Source organism: Eschrichtius robustus, chromosome 8 (genome assembly GCF_028021215.1).
Source record: "Eschrichtius robustus isolate mEscRob2 chromosome 8, mEscRob2.pri, whole genome shotgun sequence".
Lineage (NCBI taxonomy): Eukaryota > Metazoa > Chordata > Mammalia > Artiodactyla > Eschrichtiidae > Eschrichtius > Eschrichtius robustus.
Window position 1 is genome coordinate 49,579,706 of NC_090831.1, and position 17,783 is coordinate 49,597,488.

At 36.7% G+C, this 17,783-nt stretch overlaps 1 protein-coding gene across 3 annotated transcripts in view; it reads right to left on the reverse strand.

Moving 5' to 3' along the window:
• SEMA3E (semaphorin 3E) overlaps positions 1-17,783 on the reverse strand; it is a 260,934-nt gene that overhangs the window by 79,522 nt on the left and 163,629 nt on the right. For all 3 annotated transcript variants that reach the window (XM_068550460.1, XM_068550461.1, XM_068550462.1), the window contains 2 exons: positions 11,075-11,134; positions 8,160-8,279 (listed from right to left, as the gene is read on the reverse strand). In XM_068550460.1, coding sequence (XP_068406561.1) covers positions 8,160-8,279; positions 11,075-11,134 — 180 coding nt within the window. The remainder of the gene's footprint in view (positions 1-8,159; positions 8,280-11,074; positions 11,135-17,783) is intronic.

Here is a 17,783-nt window from a genome sequence, read left to right on the forward strand (position 1 = left end):
GTGCTCCGCAACAAGAGAGGCCGCGATAGTGAGAGGCCCGCGCACCGCGATGAAGAGCGGCCCCCGCTTGCCGCAACTAGAGAAAGCCCTCGCACAGAAACGAAGACCCAACACAGCCAAAAATAAATAAATAAATTAATTAATGAATTAAAAAGCAAGTTTAAAGAAAAAAAAAAGAATGACTTTTATTTTTCACCCTTTGCTCTGTGCCTTTGCCTTGCCTCCCCCAGAACCATCCTCTTAAAACACTTGTACTTATTAATAAAATCTTCCTTTCATATAAAGATATGTAAATGAGAGTATGGTAGGCAGAATACTAATGGCACCCAATATTCGCATCCCCTCTTATAGAGGTTTATTATAATCTCCACCCCTTGGGTTTGGACAAGACCTATAAATATGGTAGAAACCCCCCTCTAGATTATAGTACTTTATATGGTGATGGTATAGTAATTCTCATAATTAGGTTATACTATATGACTCCTTAGTAAATTGGACAGAAAGATTCTCCTGCTGGTTTCGAAGAAGTATGTTGTCATGTTGTGATAGGGTCACATGGCAAAGAACTGCTAGGGGCGTTTAGGAGCAGAGAGCAGCCCCTGGGTGACAGCCATCAAGAAAATGGGGACTTGAGTCCTACAACTACAAAGAACTGAATTGTGTCAACAACCACAAGATCCTGGAGTACGACCCTGAGCTCCAGCAACCTGGCAGCCCAGGCAACACACTGCTTTCAGCCTTCAGAGACGTGGAGCAGTGGAGCCAGCTAAGCAGTGCCTGGTCTCCTGCCCCACAGAAACTGTGAGATAATAAATGTGTGCTGTTTTAAGCTGCCAAATTTGTGGTAGTTTGTTCTGCAACACAGAAAACTAATACAAATAGTAGCAGGCTAATAGCATTGAGCTAAAGTCACTGTGCTCTTAGAGAAACTTAGGTTAAGTGATGAAAGCAATTTTTATTTTGCAGCAGTTCAAGGCCTTTGCCAGTTCTCTAGAAACATACGTTTTATACCTGAACCTCTGGGATTTTTTTGTCTGAACCTCTATATTCAACACATAATTTAGATTTTCTATGAAAGGTGAGTAAAATTAGAAGTAGACATAAACTTGTAGTATTTTACATAGTACTTTATATTTGTATAGCATTTTATTATTTAAGAAGTACTCTTGGGACTTCCCTGGTGGCGCAAGGGTTAAAAATCTGCCTGCTAATGCAGGGGACACGGGTTCGAGCCCTGGTCTGGGAAGATCCCACATGCAGCGGAGCAACTAAGCCCGTGCGCCACAACTAGTGAAGCCCGTGTGCCTACAGCCCATGCTCCACAACAAGTGAAGCCACTGCAATGAGAAGCCCGTGCACCACAATGAAGAGTAGCCCCCGCTTGCTGCAACTAGAGAAAGCCCGCGTGCAGCAACAAAGACCCAATGCAGCCAAAAATTAAAAAATAAATACATAAACAGTACTCTTAGTGTAACAGAGAAGAACAAACCTGACTCCATGCTGGATCTATTCCTTTAGTTCTAACCTTTGCGCTCTATTGCCTGTGCTTAGTCACGCTGGCTCTGCACCTTCTGTAAAAGAATGTTGCCTACAGCCTGACATATATATCATAGCCCATTCTCCAGGCTCTGACCTTTAAAGGTACAACTCTTTTTCATTCATACAGAGATAAAAAGTTGCAGAACAGAGAATAACAATTGTCTTATTGTAGGTTTATAGGAACATCAGCGACCTGACCTACGTGGACAGCTGCAAGAACAAAGGATTCCGGCACCAAGAAGTTTGCAACAACCTGCCATATCCTCTCCCCTTTTAGGATAAAAGAAGCCTGAATTTTCACTCGGGTAAGACGGTTCTTTGTAACACCAGTCCACCACCTTCTCAGTCTGCTGGCTTTCTGAATAAAGTCACTGTTCCTTTTGCCCCAACAACCCATCTCTAGATTTATTGGCCTGTCGTGCAGCAAGCAGTACAAGATTGGACTCGGTAATATTAGATTTCTGAGAGGATAGCAGCATACCTTCTATTTTCCATAAGTTCTCTCAGAAAAACAGACAGATCAACTAGAAATGCCAAACGACAAGCTCACAGACAACACCTACAGCAAAGTGGCTATTAAGACATCTCCATGAGCCCCCAAGTACCAGCAGGTGTGGATGAACTACTGCAAGCTATAAAACACACAGGGTATTAACATCTTGCCAGAGGAAGCAGAGAGAAGCAAACAGGTTTTGTCAAATGTGAGAAGAAAATAACTCTCATATTTCCAATAAGCGCTCACTAGTAGTGTAGCATCGCTTAGAATGTCAGGTGAACCTGGGAGGAATTCTTGCTGATTCAATTTGTGGGTGATTTCAAAGGGCCTGAGGAAAGAATGGAGTCCTATGAATCCTCAAAATTAACCAGCCCATTTCCCTTCCAAGAAGAAACTGCTGGAAGTAGAATACAATTTGTCCAAGATGAGGGATAAAGAAGGTCAAGGGAAAGCAACAGCCAGACAAAAGAGAAAAAGATCATGTCCAGAAAAATATCTATATCCATATCCATATCTATATATCTGTATCTATATCCATATCTCCATATTTTTCAAAACTTGACCAAACAAAACAGAATGGTGAGTTCTAAAATGTAAAGCTAGACATACATCTATTCTGATCCACACTTTCCTTTTAAAAGTTCAGGAACTAATTTTTTACAAAAATGAGCAATAGAAAAAGATGCCACCTGAATCTAGTACAATGTTACCATAGGATAAAAGAATAATAAACAGAATAACATTACCACAGACAATGAAAGTTTGTCAAACAGACATGCCACAAAGTGGATGAGAATCAAACATAACTTAGTATTTCAACAGAAGTTAAAATAAGATAGAAGAAATAAAATACATAAATCAAAATTAGGAAAACTCAAAAATGAAGTGATAGAATTCAGGAAGGACTTTGAAATAAAAAGAAAAAATAATTTTGAAAATGAAGACTAAACTAGAAGGGGCATAAGAGCAAAAGATAAACAAAACCAAGAGTTTACAACCTATGAGGGAAAAAATGGTGCAAATAAAAGCAAAAAATAAAAGAAATGATTCAATCTGGGTGTCCGTTACACAGGGGTATTCAATTTGTGGACATGATCTAGCAATACATTCACACACTGTGTACATCTTGTATTTATATTATACTTCAGGAAAAAGTTAAAAATAATGAAATGAAGAAAGAAACAAAAGTGATTCCAGAGAAAGTTGGCTTCAATCCTTTATGCCAGAAAACCATGATTTGCATCCACATTTTACTGAAACTCCTCTCATAAATGTCTCCAAAGACTTTCTAAGTCCAATGACACTGACTCTTTGAGACTTGTAACACTGGTGATCACTTCCTCATTTCTGTGCTACACCCCTCTCCTATTTTCCTCCTAACCTTTCTAGTCACTTCTTGTTAGTCTCCTTTGTGGGTTTTTCTTCCTCCCCTAGCCTTTCAAATATTGGTGTTTCCGGACTCTATATTCAACTATTTTCCCTTTTTTACTCAAATTCTCTTCCTAAGCAATGATATCATACCTAAAGGGCTCAGCTTTCACACATATACATGCTGTTAATTCTCAAATCTGCATTTCTAGTTCTGGTTTCTCTCTTGAAAAATAGCCCTTTACATACAACTGTTAATGAGATCTCTCCACTGACTATAAGACAGTCCCCCTCCTTGTCAAACTTGCTTCCCACCCAGCCCTCCTTAACTCCAAGAAGGAAAGTGATCATATCTTCTTGTTCAATAAATAATTTAAGCCCATCTACTATCCTAAGAAAAACCTTTCAACACTCCTACATTTTTTATATCCTTCTCCATATTTCTTTTCCTTAGCAATTTTATTTCTGGATTGAATAGGCAATATTACTGCCTTTATCACAATTCAGTCACTTCTTCATCTCCTACATTCTAATTTCTCATTCCTTTACCAAAACTGCCCTCTCTGTAGCACTGATAATGTTGTCTATTATTAATTTTTTTCCTTTCACTCTTACAAGTGTGATTCTAATTTGCACTGACATGATTTGCCTTATACTACTATGTCTGCTAAGTCTGTTTACACTGATATTCCCTAAACATTCTACTGTCACCTAAATAATGGCATTTTCCAAGTTACTTTGATAAAGTGAATGGCAGAGAAGGAAAGCAAGAGAAAAAAAATAAGATAGAGAATGAGGGATAGAGAGAAAAACAGAAAGGAGCGACTCCTTCAGGGACCATTAACTCCCTAGGGTTCAATAAGTCAACCTATTCTGATAACACCCTATCCTAGCTGCAGGATCAATATTTCAAATAACTGTACGTGGAAATAAAACAGTTATAACTGAGAAACACTGAGCATTTTTTTATGTTCTCACAGAAACATACTCTTATCTTCTTAGTTTCCTCTTGCTGTTAGACTTTTTCTTCCCAATCATCAAGAAATAAAATTGGAATTGTTTTTTGACTCCTTTTCATCTGCAACATCCAATAAAATGTTAAGTTATACAAGCTCCTGCTGAGTGGCTTCTCACATCAGCTCCACACTTCCTTTCCTTTGCTATTGTGACAACACTCAAATATCCTCATGATCTCTCACTAAGACTCTGATAAGAGTTCCCTTTAATTTCTCTCTGCCTTTCATCCCTCTCTGCTTGAACCAGTCCTAAATATTACTAATGACATGTCAATCAAACACTATGCTCAACCTCCTTCCTAGTCTCCATGCTGTTTTTAGAAATACCTACAGAATGCCACTGTCTAGCATCAACATCTTCCACCAATTTGCCCCAGCTTTATCTTCTGCTGTTTCCCAACCAACCAATGTCTGTGAACCTATTCCATATATGCCTATCTCTGTGTTTTTTAAACATTTTCCTTGCCTATAACAATTTGTAATTTTTCATCCCCTCATATGAAATTTTACCAAGCCTCCAAATGGAGTTTTGGGAATAAATCTCTCACTGCCCTTATTATCATCTGACCACATATTCCTTTTATGACACACACAGAATTTTTTTCAAAATATGTTTTTAATCAGACCTAATATTAAGATAATTACATGAGAAAACTATTCAACATTATGTATATGAAGGTGAATTACATGGAGTTCCACGTCTACTTATGACAATGCGGCTTGTACTGAACTAACTCCCACAGATAATGACAATTAACTAAGTAAAAAAGTACAAAAAAAATTATTTGAAGGCAGTGGATTCAGTAAGAGCAGACAAAGACTGGAGAGTTTTTCACTCAAGGAATGTCCTAATTCATGTGGGGAGGAATGGCTAGAACTCAAGCAGAAAGCTAGAGACCTTCTAGCTTGGAAAGGCATAGGGCAGAAATTTAAGGTACCAGATCAACTTAAAAGTGAGAAGGCGTACCCAGAAACTGAAGGAGGCGCCCTGAGATCTGTGTCTATACTCTTTCCCAAGTCCTTAGCTGACACCTGAACTGCATGTGCAAGCAGACCCTGAAAAGCAGTGGCTGGAAAGTTAAAAGAGATGCGTGGATGCTGCCCATTGCAAGGTAGTTTTGAGTGTGAGTCCAGCCAAGTAAACTGTCTGCTAGAATAAAAACAGACTCTCTTCAAAGGTAACAGAGCTCAGAGTCAAGAATTAAAGTATATAATCTACAGTGTCCAGTACAAAATAAAAATTACTAGACATGCAAAGAAACAAGAAAATATGATGCATCGTCAAGAGAAAAAACAGTCAATGCAAACCTAAAGTAACCCACATGTTAAAATTAGCACACAGGGATTCTTAAACTGCTATTAAAATATATGTTCAAAAGTTTAAAGGAAAAGAGAGTCATAATAAATAAAAATATGGGGGAGTACTCAGGATAGAAATGGAAAATATACAAAATGAAAGTTCTAGAACTGCAAAGTACAATATTTACATGGACCATTAATGGAGTGGGCTTAACAGCATACGGGAGATGTCAGAAGAAAGGGAAAATAAATCAAAGGTATTTATCCAACTTGAAAAACAGAGGAAACAAAGATTGACTAAGAATGAACAGAATCACGGTGACCTGTGGGACAATGCCCAAAAGTCAATCTGTCTGTCTATCTGTCTATGAGTCCCTGAAGGAGAGGAGAGAAAGAATGAGAAAGAGATATTATTTGGAAAAAGCAATGGCCAAAAATTTGGTGTAAAACATATACTCTGTATCCAAAAATCTTAGTATCCCAAGAAATATAAATATCAATCTCTCCAACACTGCCACCACACACACATAGGCACAGTATAGAGAAACTACTGCAAACCAAAGATAAAGAGAAAATCTTGAAAGATAAAACAGTTACAAACAGGATAATACCAGCATGAATGAAACCTAAATCTACATGAGAAAGAGATTAGACAACAATAAGGCATTTCTGAGACGCTTAAAGAAAAAAAAATGTTAACCCAGAATTCTATATCCAGGGAAAAATATCCTTCAAAAATAAAGATGAAAGGAAGGCGTTTTCAGATTAATGAAAACTGAGAGGATCTGTCACCAATAAATCTGCATCACAAATTGTATATATTCTGACTTTGTATTTATGTATACCTGTGCGTTTGTATACACATATGTACATATGCATATGTATATACATATGTATACTTTGTATATATGTAAATATTCTGACTTTGCACTGGACTTACTTGCCTTCTAATGTTCTCCTACTATATTACCTGCATTGTTTCTTTAAAATAATTTAGTAAATACACTGTGATGTGTTTGTGTATGCTACTTAACTTTCATCTACAACTAGGGGTGGTTAGTTAACATTTAAAATATGCTAATCAAAAATCCTGCCTATAAGGATGCTTAAACAGCTGAAGTGCCTGAATCAGGGGCACTCTCCAAAGGCAGCTAGAGTGAGCATTTCAGATACTGCTAATTATGTGTGCACCTGCATGTTAACTAGTATCAGGAATATCAGAAATAATTTTTCACTAGTGAAATGAATGTTGCTCTTCATATGTGGTGGGTGAAAATATTTTATAGTCACCGCTGCCCTTTCATAAATGGGGTCCAAGAATCAAGGGAGTAGCAGATGTAAGCTATTCTATACAGGACGGATAAACAACAAGGTCCTACTGTATAGCACAGGGAACTATATTCAATATCCTGTGATAAACCACAATGGAAAAGAATATTAAAAAAAAGAATGTTTACATGTGTATAACTGAGTCACTTTGCTGCACAGCAGAGACTGGCACAACACTGTAAATCAACTATACTTGAATTAAAAAAAAAAAAGAGCGAGAGAGTCTGCTGCTTAACTACAGATCATCCAGAGCTCTGCTTTATCTGTGTCCCATCTTGATGCAGGATTCTGCCTTCTGACCACAAGGGAAGGCAACAGATCCTGACATCAGTATATTGTTTAGTAGGCTTATTCACAGTAAAACTGTGATGTAAGGTGCTTGAAAATGCGCCTAAATAAACCAAAGCTGAGAGTTTACCCAGTTTGTTGAAACCACTTATATGACTGAAAGTCAAGCCTAGTTGCTAGTAAATATAATGTGGTGTATGTGGCAGAATTCAGTTGGGATTTGCTTTCAGGATACCATACCATCTAGTGGTGGGGTCTCGGGGGAGGACATGTATAGCTCTCATCAAGTAAAGTTTATCTTAAGTCAGTCTGCAATCTCCCCCAGCCCAACTCTACCTCCCCCACCTCACCTGGCCAAGAAAAGGAGTCATTACAGGATCAACAAGCCTTTGCATGTCTTTTAAAAAATACTGTATGTAGTAATTTTATTTATATAAATTTATTTTCATATATGCTTGTATATATATGTTCATATATATATATATTCATTCTAGTTTGGCACTTACACCAATAAAATTTTATATAAGAAGACAATAGAGAACACAGTTTGATATTAAGAAATATTTTTAAGCGGACAAATTAAGTAAATGAAATTCTTCAGTGAATGAATACATAAAGAATTAATTGGTTCACAGACTTTGAAGATGGCAAGAATTTTAAAGGCCCAGAGAGATCGTTTATCTGACTCAAGAAAGCTTAATCAGAAGATCACAAATGCTTTTCTCTTTTGTAGGAAGAAATGCCACAACCTTTCTTTTAAAACAAAGTTCTTTTAAGCATTACTTTTGATAATTCATTGAGAGCAATGAATGAAATCATCATACCTCTAAATGGTATCCAACTCTGATGAAGGCACAAAGCGGGTCAAAAGCTCCAGTACCGCAGGTCAGAAGGTGCGTCCTATTATAGTGATGCAAAACCCGAACATAATTTGCACACTCACTCTAAAACACGGAAAAAAAAAAGAAATTGGTTAGTGTAATGAACATATTTAGTTCTTTTTTGATTTTTGCTTTTCCGAGCCCTAGAAATCTCATGTATAATCCTTGCTTGGTTAGAGAAGGCAAAGGGGGCAGATGAAAAGAAGACAAGGACCAGTGGAAGAAGAGACGGAGGTGACCAATACAGCGATGTATGAATTACATTTAATAATGCGAGTGTATCATTTTCATGTATTCTAGTACACGAGGAATTTTAAAAAAGCACTGTTCAGAAATTTATCCAGGTATAAAGATTTACATGGCAATATGTTTCACTAAATAATTAAATTCTTCCCAAACCTGTTATGTTTTTAAATTTCATATAAACAATGAATCAGCAGAAAGTCAGAAAACAAATAACTAGAAAAAGCTTCATTACACTTAAGGGAACATATGCAGACCTTAGGGCACTACAGAATTTTGATGTTTGGGATAACAACAAAATAAGTCTTATATCTTCAAACTCATAAATTCATATAAAGTACTTTCATAGAGAATTTTTAAGTAAACAGATAGAAAGCTAACTGATAAAAATAATGTTTTATACCTATTACTATAAGATTACAGTCCTGAGATATGCAAACTTTTTCTATAAAGGACCAGAGAGTAAATATAATTAGTTTGATGGGCCATCTGGTCTCTGCTGCAACTATTTACTTCTGCAGCTATAGCATAAAAGCAGCCGTTGACAACAGAAAAATGAATGTATATGGAAGTGTTCCGACAAAACTTCATTTATGGCAGGTCACATTCGGCCCCAGAGCTCTAGTTTGCCCATAATGGGATTCAACTGTAATCTTATCATGGACAGAATCTTGATTTTACACATCTTTGTATTCTGTAGCTAATCAAACCCAGTACCTGATACACACTCCATGTGTAACAAAGTTTTAATAGATCAGTCATTAGGTGAGTATGCTGAATGAAAAAAAGTTTAAAATTACTTCAGACAAACTTGACTAAATTAATTTTAGCAAATACCTTGTTGGCAAATCAGGTACTGCTAGTTCATTTAAATTATGAGAGAAATACTAAACCCTTTTATTGCTAAATATCACTTTGACATTAGTACATGCAATAGTCAGTGCATACTATGTTTTATAAGGTCAGATTCTGACTTTTAAATTCTCTCATGTAACAGTATTAGGGTGAAAAAGCCAGCAGAACTATCTCACCGTAAGTGATTCAGAATATAGCATTCCCTTGGTAAGAACAAGTAACACACTGCTGAACCGATTATCTGGGAGCACACAGACTTATTCCTTTAATTTCCCCTTCATGCAGCATCCTAGTCTGTATATGACCCGTATAGTTGGGAAAATCTAATATCCTATTTTCATATTGCTATAAGCACCTGCTTCTCATCTCTTGAAACTGTCACATCTTGAGGAAGCCAATTAGACCACATTTTGGCTCGGGGGGGCTTAGATTGACACAGCCTCTGAATGTGTTCAATTAGTCAGCATCACGCTGTAGACTAAGGCAGCAAGGATGTCTTGACTCATCCCTTGGCTGTTACCCAGTTGCTGCAAGAATCAGGAGTTGGTATAATGTGTGTTAGATTTCTACATGGTATTTTTTTTTTTCTTACTGAAAAAAAGGATGAGTTAACTTTCAAAAGGAGTTGTGCATGCCTTCCTCCAAAGCTGTGAATTGTGTCATTGGCCAGCTACTCCTAGCATGTGAAAAGTCCTTTCACCCGCGTACTCATGTGTTAGCAACTATGGCAGGGTTGCTGCAGCTGGACCACCTCTTCCCTCTCACACGCTGCAGGGAAGTTATGGAGAGATGGAATATTGATTCTTTCAGTAGGAGACATCCTCAAAACATGTGGAATATATAAAGCATGTTTATTGCCTTTGCCATCTTCGTTCAAGTTTTTTGTTTTTTCTCCTTTAGTTTCTTCATTTGTTTCTAATTTACTAATCAGGGTGAGATGAAATCTCACAAAGACGGTGCTTAGCTTTTCCTCAAATTAAGAAATTACCTGAAATTATTTTTCTCCCCAATACATAGGAGATAAGCCTGACTAAAAGGAATTTATAAATCTGAGTTGATTAAAATATTGTAAGACAAAATAAAACCAAGATCTAGATGGTATCTTGGTGCCCTACTCTACCTCTACACTGAAATTAATTTTTAAGTAATTATATATATAGAAAATGTATATGTATATATCATATGTGCATGTGTATACATGTGTGTATATACATGTATGTATGTGTGCATATATATTGATATATTTATGTATATATCAATATATATCTATAGATATATATATAGATAGATATTTATTCTTGAAATGAATTGCATATATGCTTTTTAGGAGCAAATAAAAGGTTAGAGATTCAGTCCTTTGTCACTGACCATGACTATAATTGATGATTTGTTTAATTTACAATGAATAATACTCACGGGGGCTTCCCTGGTGGCGCAGTGGTTGAGAATCTGCCTACCAATGCAGGAGACACGGGTTCGAGCCCTGGTCTGGGAAGATCCCACATGCCGCGGAGCAACTGGGCCCATGAGCCACAATTACTGAGCCTGCGCTTCTGGAGCCTGTGCTCCGCAACAAGAGAGGCCGCGATAATGAAAGGCCCGCGCACCGTGATGAAGAGTGGCCCCCACTTGCCACAACTAGAGAAAGCCCTCGCACAGAAACGAAGACCCAACACAGCCATAAATAAATAAATAAATAAATAAAACCCAAAAGTTTAAAAAAAAAAAAAAAAACCCAATAAAAAAAAAAAAATACTCACGGCATCTTTTCCTTTCATTATGCATTCTTCTGTTTTTACTGCTGTGCTTGGCCAGTGTATCTGGAATAAAAGGTAATGGACTGTTATGCAACTGCATATAAAAATAAACCACACTGAAAAACCATTTCATTTTTTTTCTGCAATTCAATACATTTTATTTTGTTCTATTTTTGTTGGTTCTACTTCGTTCTTTGAGAAGATCAAGCAAGACTTTATCTTCTTTATGGCATTATTTGCCAAATTAAGACACTTATCTTTCAGCTTTTATTTTATGCTAAACTTTATTATGTTTTTTAATCTTTCTGAAGGCTCATCTCAAGTCTCAGGCCTTTAGAGGCCACCTATACTTCAACCAGCACTGCTCTGCATTTAACCTGCTGTAACCTCTGCTGTCCAATCTTTCTCCTGAACTTGTCTGCCCCCCAAAGGCCAGGAACCTCTTTGAGTTCCCTTTGCATTTTTACCACCTAGCACTGAACCTGGTGTGGTGGACTCTCAATAACATTTGTGCACAAAAGAATGAAAGGATTTATAATGAATGAATTTATAATTCATCCTTTGTTTATAATGTATCACTTCATAATACACCACAAACATCTTTGATTATTTTTAAAACATTATTTAACTCTACCAGTTTCCCACTGGATTTCAGGAAATTTTCGTTGTATTTCAAATTTGTTGGTTTCTTCATTGAAGAGAGAATATATCAAATACCTCTTTTTCATCTCAAAGAGTGCCTAGCACTTTGCTGGGACCACAGGCAGAAATCATTAAGTACTTTTTAAATCTAATTCCACAAATGTTTAACCGTGAACTGCTTTTTTTTTTTTTTTTGGAATGAAAGAAATTGTTTTCTCTATCCTTTTTTCTCAGACTGTTTCTGTTCCTCTTTTTGCTTAAATGATAGATTAATCATACCATGTGCCAGATAGCGTGGCAAGAACTTTTAGTTTTTCTTTCTTTTACTTTATAAACTCATGTGCAGAGGTTTGAGTTTGTTATACTATGCAACTGAGGGCTCATTATTATCATTGGTCTTAAAAGGTCCCTCTCTTATTTTAATTACCTATTTATTTCCTTCCCTTCCCCCCTCCATCTTCTCCCTGCATCCCTCCAGGAGGCAATCACTGTAAATTGTTCCTGGGAAGACTAACAGTTTTTTTGTTGTTTGCATATGTTCTTATAAAGTCTATATTGCTTTTTGTGCATTTTTTAATTTACGTAAATGGTATATTTTAATTTATGTAAAGTCTTTCTCATCTTTTATATTAAGAACTGGGTTTTGAAGACCCCTATACAAAGCCCTATGTATACATACAGTCCGTTGTTTCTAACTGCTTTGTAATATTTGGGGTATGGATCCCCCATATTCCCTCTTCTACTCTCCCAGTGAGGACACCCAAATTGTCTCCAAATCTCCACCACAGCAAACATCTGCACATCTTCTCCCAATAAAACCTAGAGGAATCATTTTAATGTTTATGATCTCCATGAACACCTCATTTCAGTTGCAGTGACTACACCAGAAGTGACGGTGTATAAGCTACTGCGGGAAAAGGCTTCTTACCACAATAGTCTGTTTTGTATTAATAAAGTACTTTATTGACAAGAACCACTCCCTCCCCCCCCCCCCCAAAAGCAGCAGCACATCTTTGTACACGTCCCTCTGGGATCTATATAAGAATACCACTGGTATGTATAACCAGGAGCTGAATTACTGGGTCTTAGCGAAGCATACATTTAATCTTCTACTGTAGTGTCAGGTTGCTCTCCAGAATGGTGACATGTTTATACTCTACCAGCAATCCTCACTGACACGTGGCATTATCAGCTTTCTAACTTTTGTACTGAGCACTTCAGATTCAACATTTAATTTAATCCTTACCAGAACTTTACCTAAGTATTATTTGGGAGCTTCTTTTTAAAAAAGTGCATATTTCTCTGTCCAACTCTACAGTGCAGATCTATGGATGGGAACCAAGGTATACAATTCCCTTAAGTAATTGTAGCAACTGGTAAGTTCTCAAATGTTTCCTGTGCCTCAAGACCTAAAAGCCTCCCGGTTAATAGCTTATCCCCTCACCTGCTGGATCAATCACTCCCCCTCCCCCGACTGAAAAAGCTCAATCGGCTCCCTTTCTTGTGTCTCTTTCTGAATTCCATGGGATCACCTTCTCATGCTAATGTATCATCTTCACAGGCTCTGCTGGCCAGCGATGATGAATTCTATTTTGAGCGATGCTGACTTTCACCAGAACCCCCTATAGTTTTTTGTTCATAGCCTCCAAAGGCCTGTGCCTTGGATCCACATGCCCTGGTGTACAGGACTCCTAAGATGTTCTCTCTTCCTCTCCTGCCTCTACGGCTGCTTTGAGCCAGGCTACATGGACATTTCTTTGGCTCCCTTCTTTTTGTAGGCAATCATCTTCCACTCTCAAGTGAACATTTTGGTGAATGAGTAGAAATTTCCCAGTAGAGTAGACTGGGTCTCTTAAGATATTATTAATATTTCTAAAAATAGCCTTTTCCTCCTCAGGATGCTTAAGAGCCTCAGGTCCTGGATTAAGAAGAGTTCAGGTATGGCATCCTACTACCCGGTATCAATGGTCATATATATTAGACTATATTGCTCCACCTGTGCCAATAAGACAAACTGTCTTCTTATCTAAGGCAGTTTGTTCCCTAAGGGTCTCTATTATCTCTCCCTGATGTCTCCCCTCTTTCCACCCACCACCATCCTATCCTGTGCTCTGCTAGTCTGGAAGGACTTTCTGGTTATTGAACTACATACTAGATGCTGCTGATTGAAGGTATTTTTATTTAGTGAGGACTGTTTAATTATTTTTAAATTACTGCCCAATATTCGAAAGTGAGAAATTTTGCATAAAAATCTAGATTTCTGGTGTCTCTAGAAAAATCTAAAAGGCGAGCAACAGGCATGCCTTCCTATGTGGCACCATTCTTCTGGAGTTGAGTCTGAAGTCTTCTTTCAATGGGACAGGCACTCTCTGATTCTCTTCAGACTTTTCTTTTACCTGAGTGGCCCCTGTAGGCATTTTAGTTTTTGAAATCTGATATACATGTTTGAATCCCAAATATGGTCAAAATTTAAGATTTTTAAAAACGCTGTGTCCCATACAATATCAGGTTAGGCATTTATATGCTAGATGGGGAAGAGGTTTGTCACTTAACTCACACATTACGTAGTCAAATCCAGGCCCTGATACATGAAAAATATTGGGGATTTATAAAAGTGGTGTCAATAGCATTTGATTATGATGATCCTTTTATGACTAAATTTATTATCATGGGAGTAAGCACTCTATGGTTTGAACTATAGGTATATGACATTATTTTGATGTTATTATTAGTGTAATGAGCCCCCTAAAGTTTCTTACTAACAATATTCAGCATTCATGTGTTCCTTTGTTTTCATAGTACAGTATATAAACTGTTAAATAAAAACACAAGCGCTTTTTGTTATGTTACAGCATAGAAAAAAGACAAAAGGAAAAAAGTAGAGATATAAAAGAAAACCAACTAAAAAGTCCAAAGCACACACAGAATACCCTAGAATCAATGTTCTTCATTATAGCAGTAGATCTATCAGTGGATCACATATGATTCAGGAAAGATATCACATAAATAAGACAATGTCAGGTTCGACTGCAGGCTTAACATCAGCCTGAGGGAGGTTACCAACACCACTAGACAATAGGATCCTGGAAGTGAAGCTGTAGAATTTATAAACTTCACTGATCCTTTATTTTGGAAAAAATTCAGGCACTGAGCAGTAGGTTTTCTCAGATGATTTCTAAAACTCATTCTAATTTGAGCTTCAATTTGGTTTTGGAATTATAATTTTACGTGGATGCATAAATTATTCAAAAGGATATGCTAGAATGTATATGTGTGTGTAAATACAAATTCAAAATACAAATTCATTTTAGGATCATCCATCACTGGAAAGATTTTCATGACTAATTTGCTTATTGACATGAATAAATCGGAGAATACCTCATCGGTAGAGCAGAATAATGCTTTTATATTCTTAACACCTTTAATTTATGAGATGCAGGGCTTTTCTTCTTAGAATATTAGCATCTTTTTTTATTCATTTTTCATCATTATGTAAAACGGTGACTTCTTTAAACTGTACTTCTACAATTTCAAAGTATTAGATAACCAATTCCTTGGAAAAATATACGAAAGTTCAGCTTTTCAACGTTGAAATAGTATCCAGACAATAGAACAACCTCAATGTATTACCTCATTCTCCTCAATCATTGCTTCATAAGGATTATTTCGGGGACTATTTGAACATATTGTCTGGGGAGCAATTCTCTAGAGGATTCCTATACGTTATTGACAGCTTTTGTTCCACATTATCTTTTCAAAGAGCCTTGGAAGACAGAGATAGAATCTCCCTTCAGGGCAAATAGAAGATTTGTTTCCTGACGGGGATAATAAAGATAATGTCCCCCTCTGGGCAAAGGTTGGACAGCTTTGCTAGCAAATCCCTTGTGAGACTGGGAGTTTTCTGAGCTGGAGGTTGGTAAAGCGGGTATGACACAAATTCACTGTGTGTACAGCGTCTACTTAGGCTGCTTTGCGCATCCCCTGTGGGACTTGAGGAGGAAAAGACAAGATGGAAACAGAGGCTCATGCTGCCTGCTGTGCTGTGAGTGACAGAGCGCTGTCTCTAGCCCAGGCGTTGTCTTCTGCCAGCATCAATGAAACTATGACAGGCTAACCTGTTGTCTTAAAAGCAAGGTAAAATTTCAGACCCTTCACAGTTCTTGCACAAACAAAAGATCATATATTATGTGGTGGCGAAGACAATACATGGCTTTTCTAGGATTGCCAGAACATGTGTTGTTTCTAGCAGCAAACCTAATAGTGGCAGTTGCTCTAGGAATAATGAAATCATTATTTCAGGCACGTCTTAGAAGACGTTTCCTGATTAACTTTCTCAACAGATAGTATTTCTCCCTCCTTTGATCCTCTATATTGTTTTTCTTACTTTTTCTACCTATGACTATAATGATATGTGTACTCAACTTTAGCTCTCTTATTAGGGCTATAAGTTATAAGAGGGCAAGGCAGTGACTTATTTCCGCAGTCCTAAAATGCCTACCTGGCACAAGGCCTTAAATACAATCACTGCTCATTCATCGTCTCTTGGCAGACTTGTATCAGTCAACATTTCTTTATCACATTCTTCAAAAAGTCAATTCAGTAAAGGATCCTACAGTAAAGTTTGAGATATAGATTCACTGACATGAAAATGCTGCAAGCAGTGTCAAATAAATGAGACAAGTAACACTTTCCAGTTTAATCAGGGAGGAAATCCTGCAGGATTTAGCAAGTTTGAAAGACTGGCAGGATTTCTGAGGGCAGAGAAAAGGGTGTTAACCAGATCACTCTGGGTCCATGGAAGGGTGAGAGGTAGAAGATTAAATTATGAACACTCACCACTAAAGTGCAACACAGGGGAACTCGCCAAATGAACAATGTAATTATATATTTATTCAAGTTTTGTTTTTGTTGTTGTTTATACATTAGTTTGCTTTCTTTTTTTTTTTTTTTTTAACAAAATTTAACAGGCTCAGGACTGCATTCAAAGGTCCACTCAGGTGAGAAAAGATAAGAGAATGATCTCACTGGAAATCAAAAGTTATGTTAAAGCCATCATGTACAAATGTTCTGCCAATACAGTAAGGGAAATGATTTTCCTCATTTGTTTTGGCAGTAAGGATGCCTTTTGGTTCTGCTCCAGAGTATAGCATCAACAAAAACCCATAAAATTAAGCTATTTGTTCTGCATAAAACATTTTTAAAGGCAGTTAAGCAACAGGGTGTAATGACATTTCCAAATTCTCTGCACCGAGAAAGGTACAAAAAGCAGAAGGTTAAATACACATCATTTCATCACAATACTCCTACAATATAATTTAATTGTTCCAATGCACTTTAACAGGCCATTTACTATTCTTGCATATCTCAAAGGAGAAAAATAAAATAAAATAAAAATTAAATTACAAAGTAATTCTTTCCCGGACTCCCTATTGAGTCTCCTAATTATACCAGGATTAAGAATTTAACAGTTCTATTGTTACAAGATGTTAGGACACTCAGAGATTTTGGAGAGCAAAAACAAATGAACAAAGAAGCAATAATTTAACTGTCTAAAAAACATTATTTCCTTTTTTATTGAAAAAAATTAAATAAAATGATCCAGGTAATATAAGTCTCTCTTCCTTGGAATACATTTAAGTGATTAAGACACTATTATAACTTCATCTAATATTCTCTTCCTAATTCTCTTATTCTAATGAAAAATGTTTGTTTATATTTTAGCTTTTCTTTATATATTTTATATCTATATATAGTACCAGTGTCCATCAAGGTATATTTTAATTAAAGGTCCTATAAATGTCATTAAAATCAAGAAAATAGATTGAGTATAACACATTAAAAGAGGCCTAATGGTTTATAAATGGTAGCTTTAACCTGACACATGTTATCCTTACTGCTTATGCTTTTATACTTAATTACAATGGCTGTCATTATTCAAGTAGTTTGTATACCAGAATTATAATCTTTTGGACTATAGGCAAGATTTGTTCTTGAAATGTTTATAATCCAAAGCTTTTGAGTTAGAACACTATTATTATGACACAAACATTTTTGGCCTTGTGTATGCCCT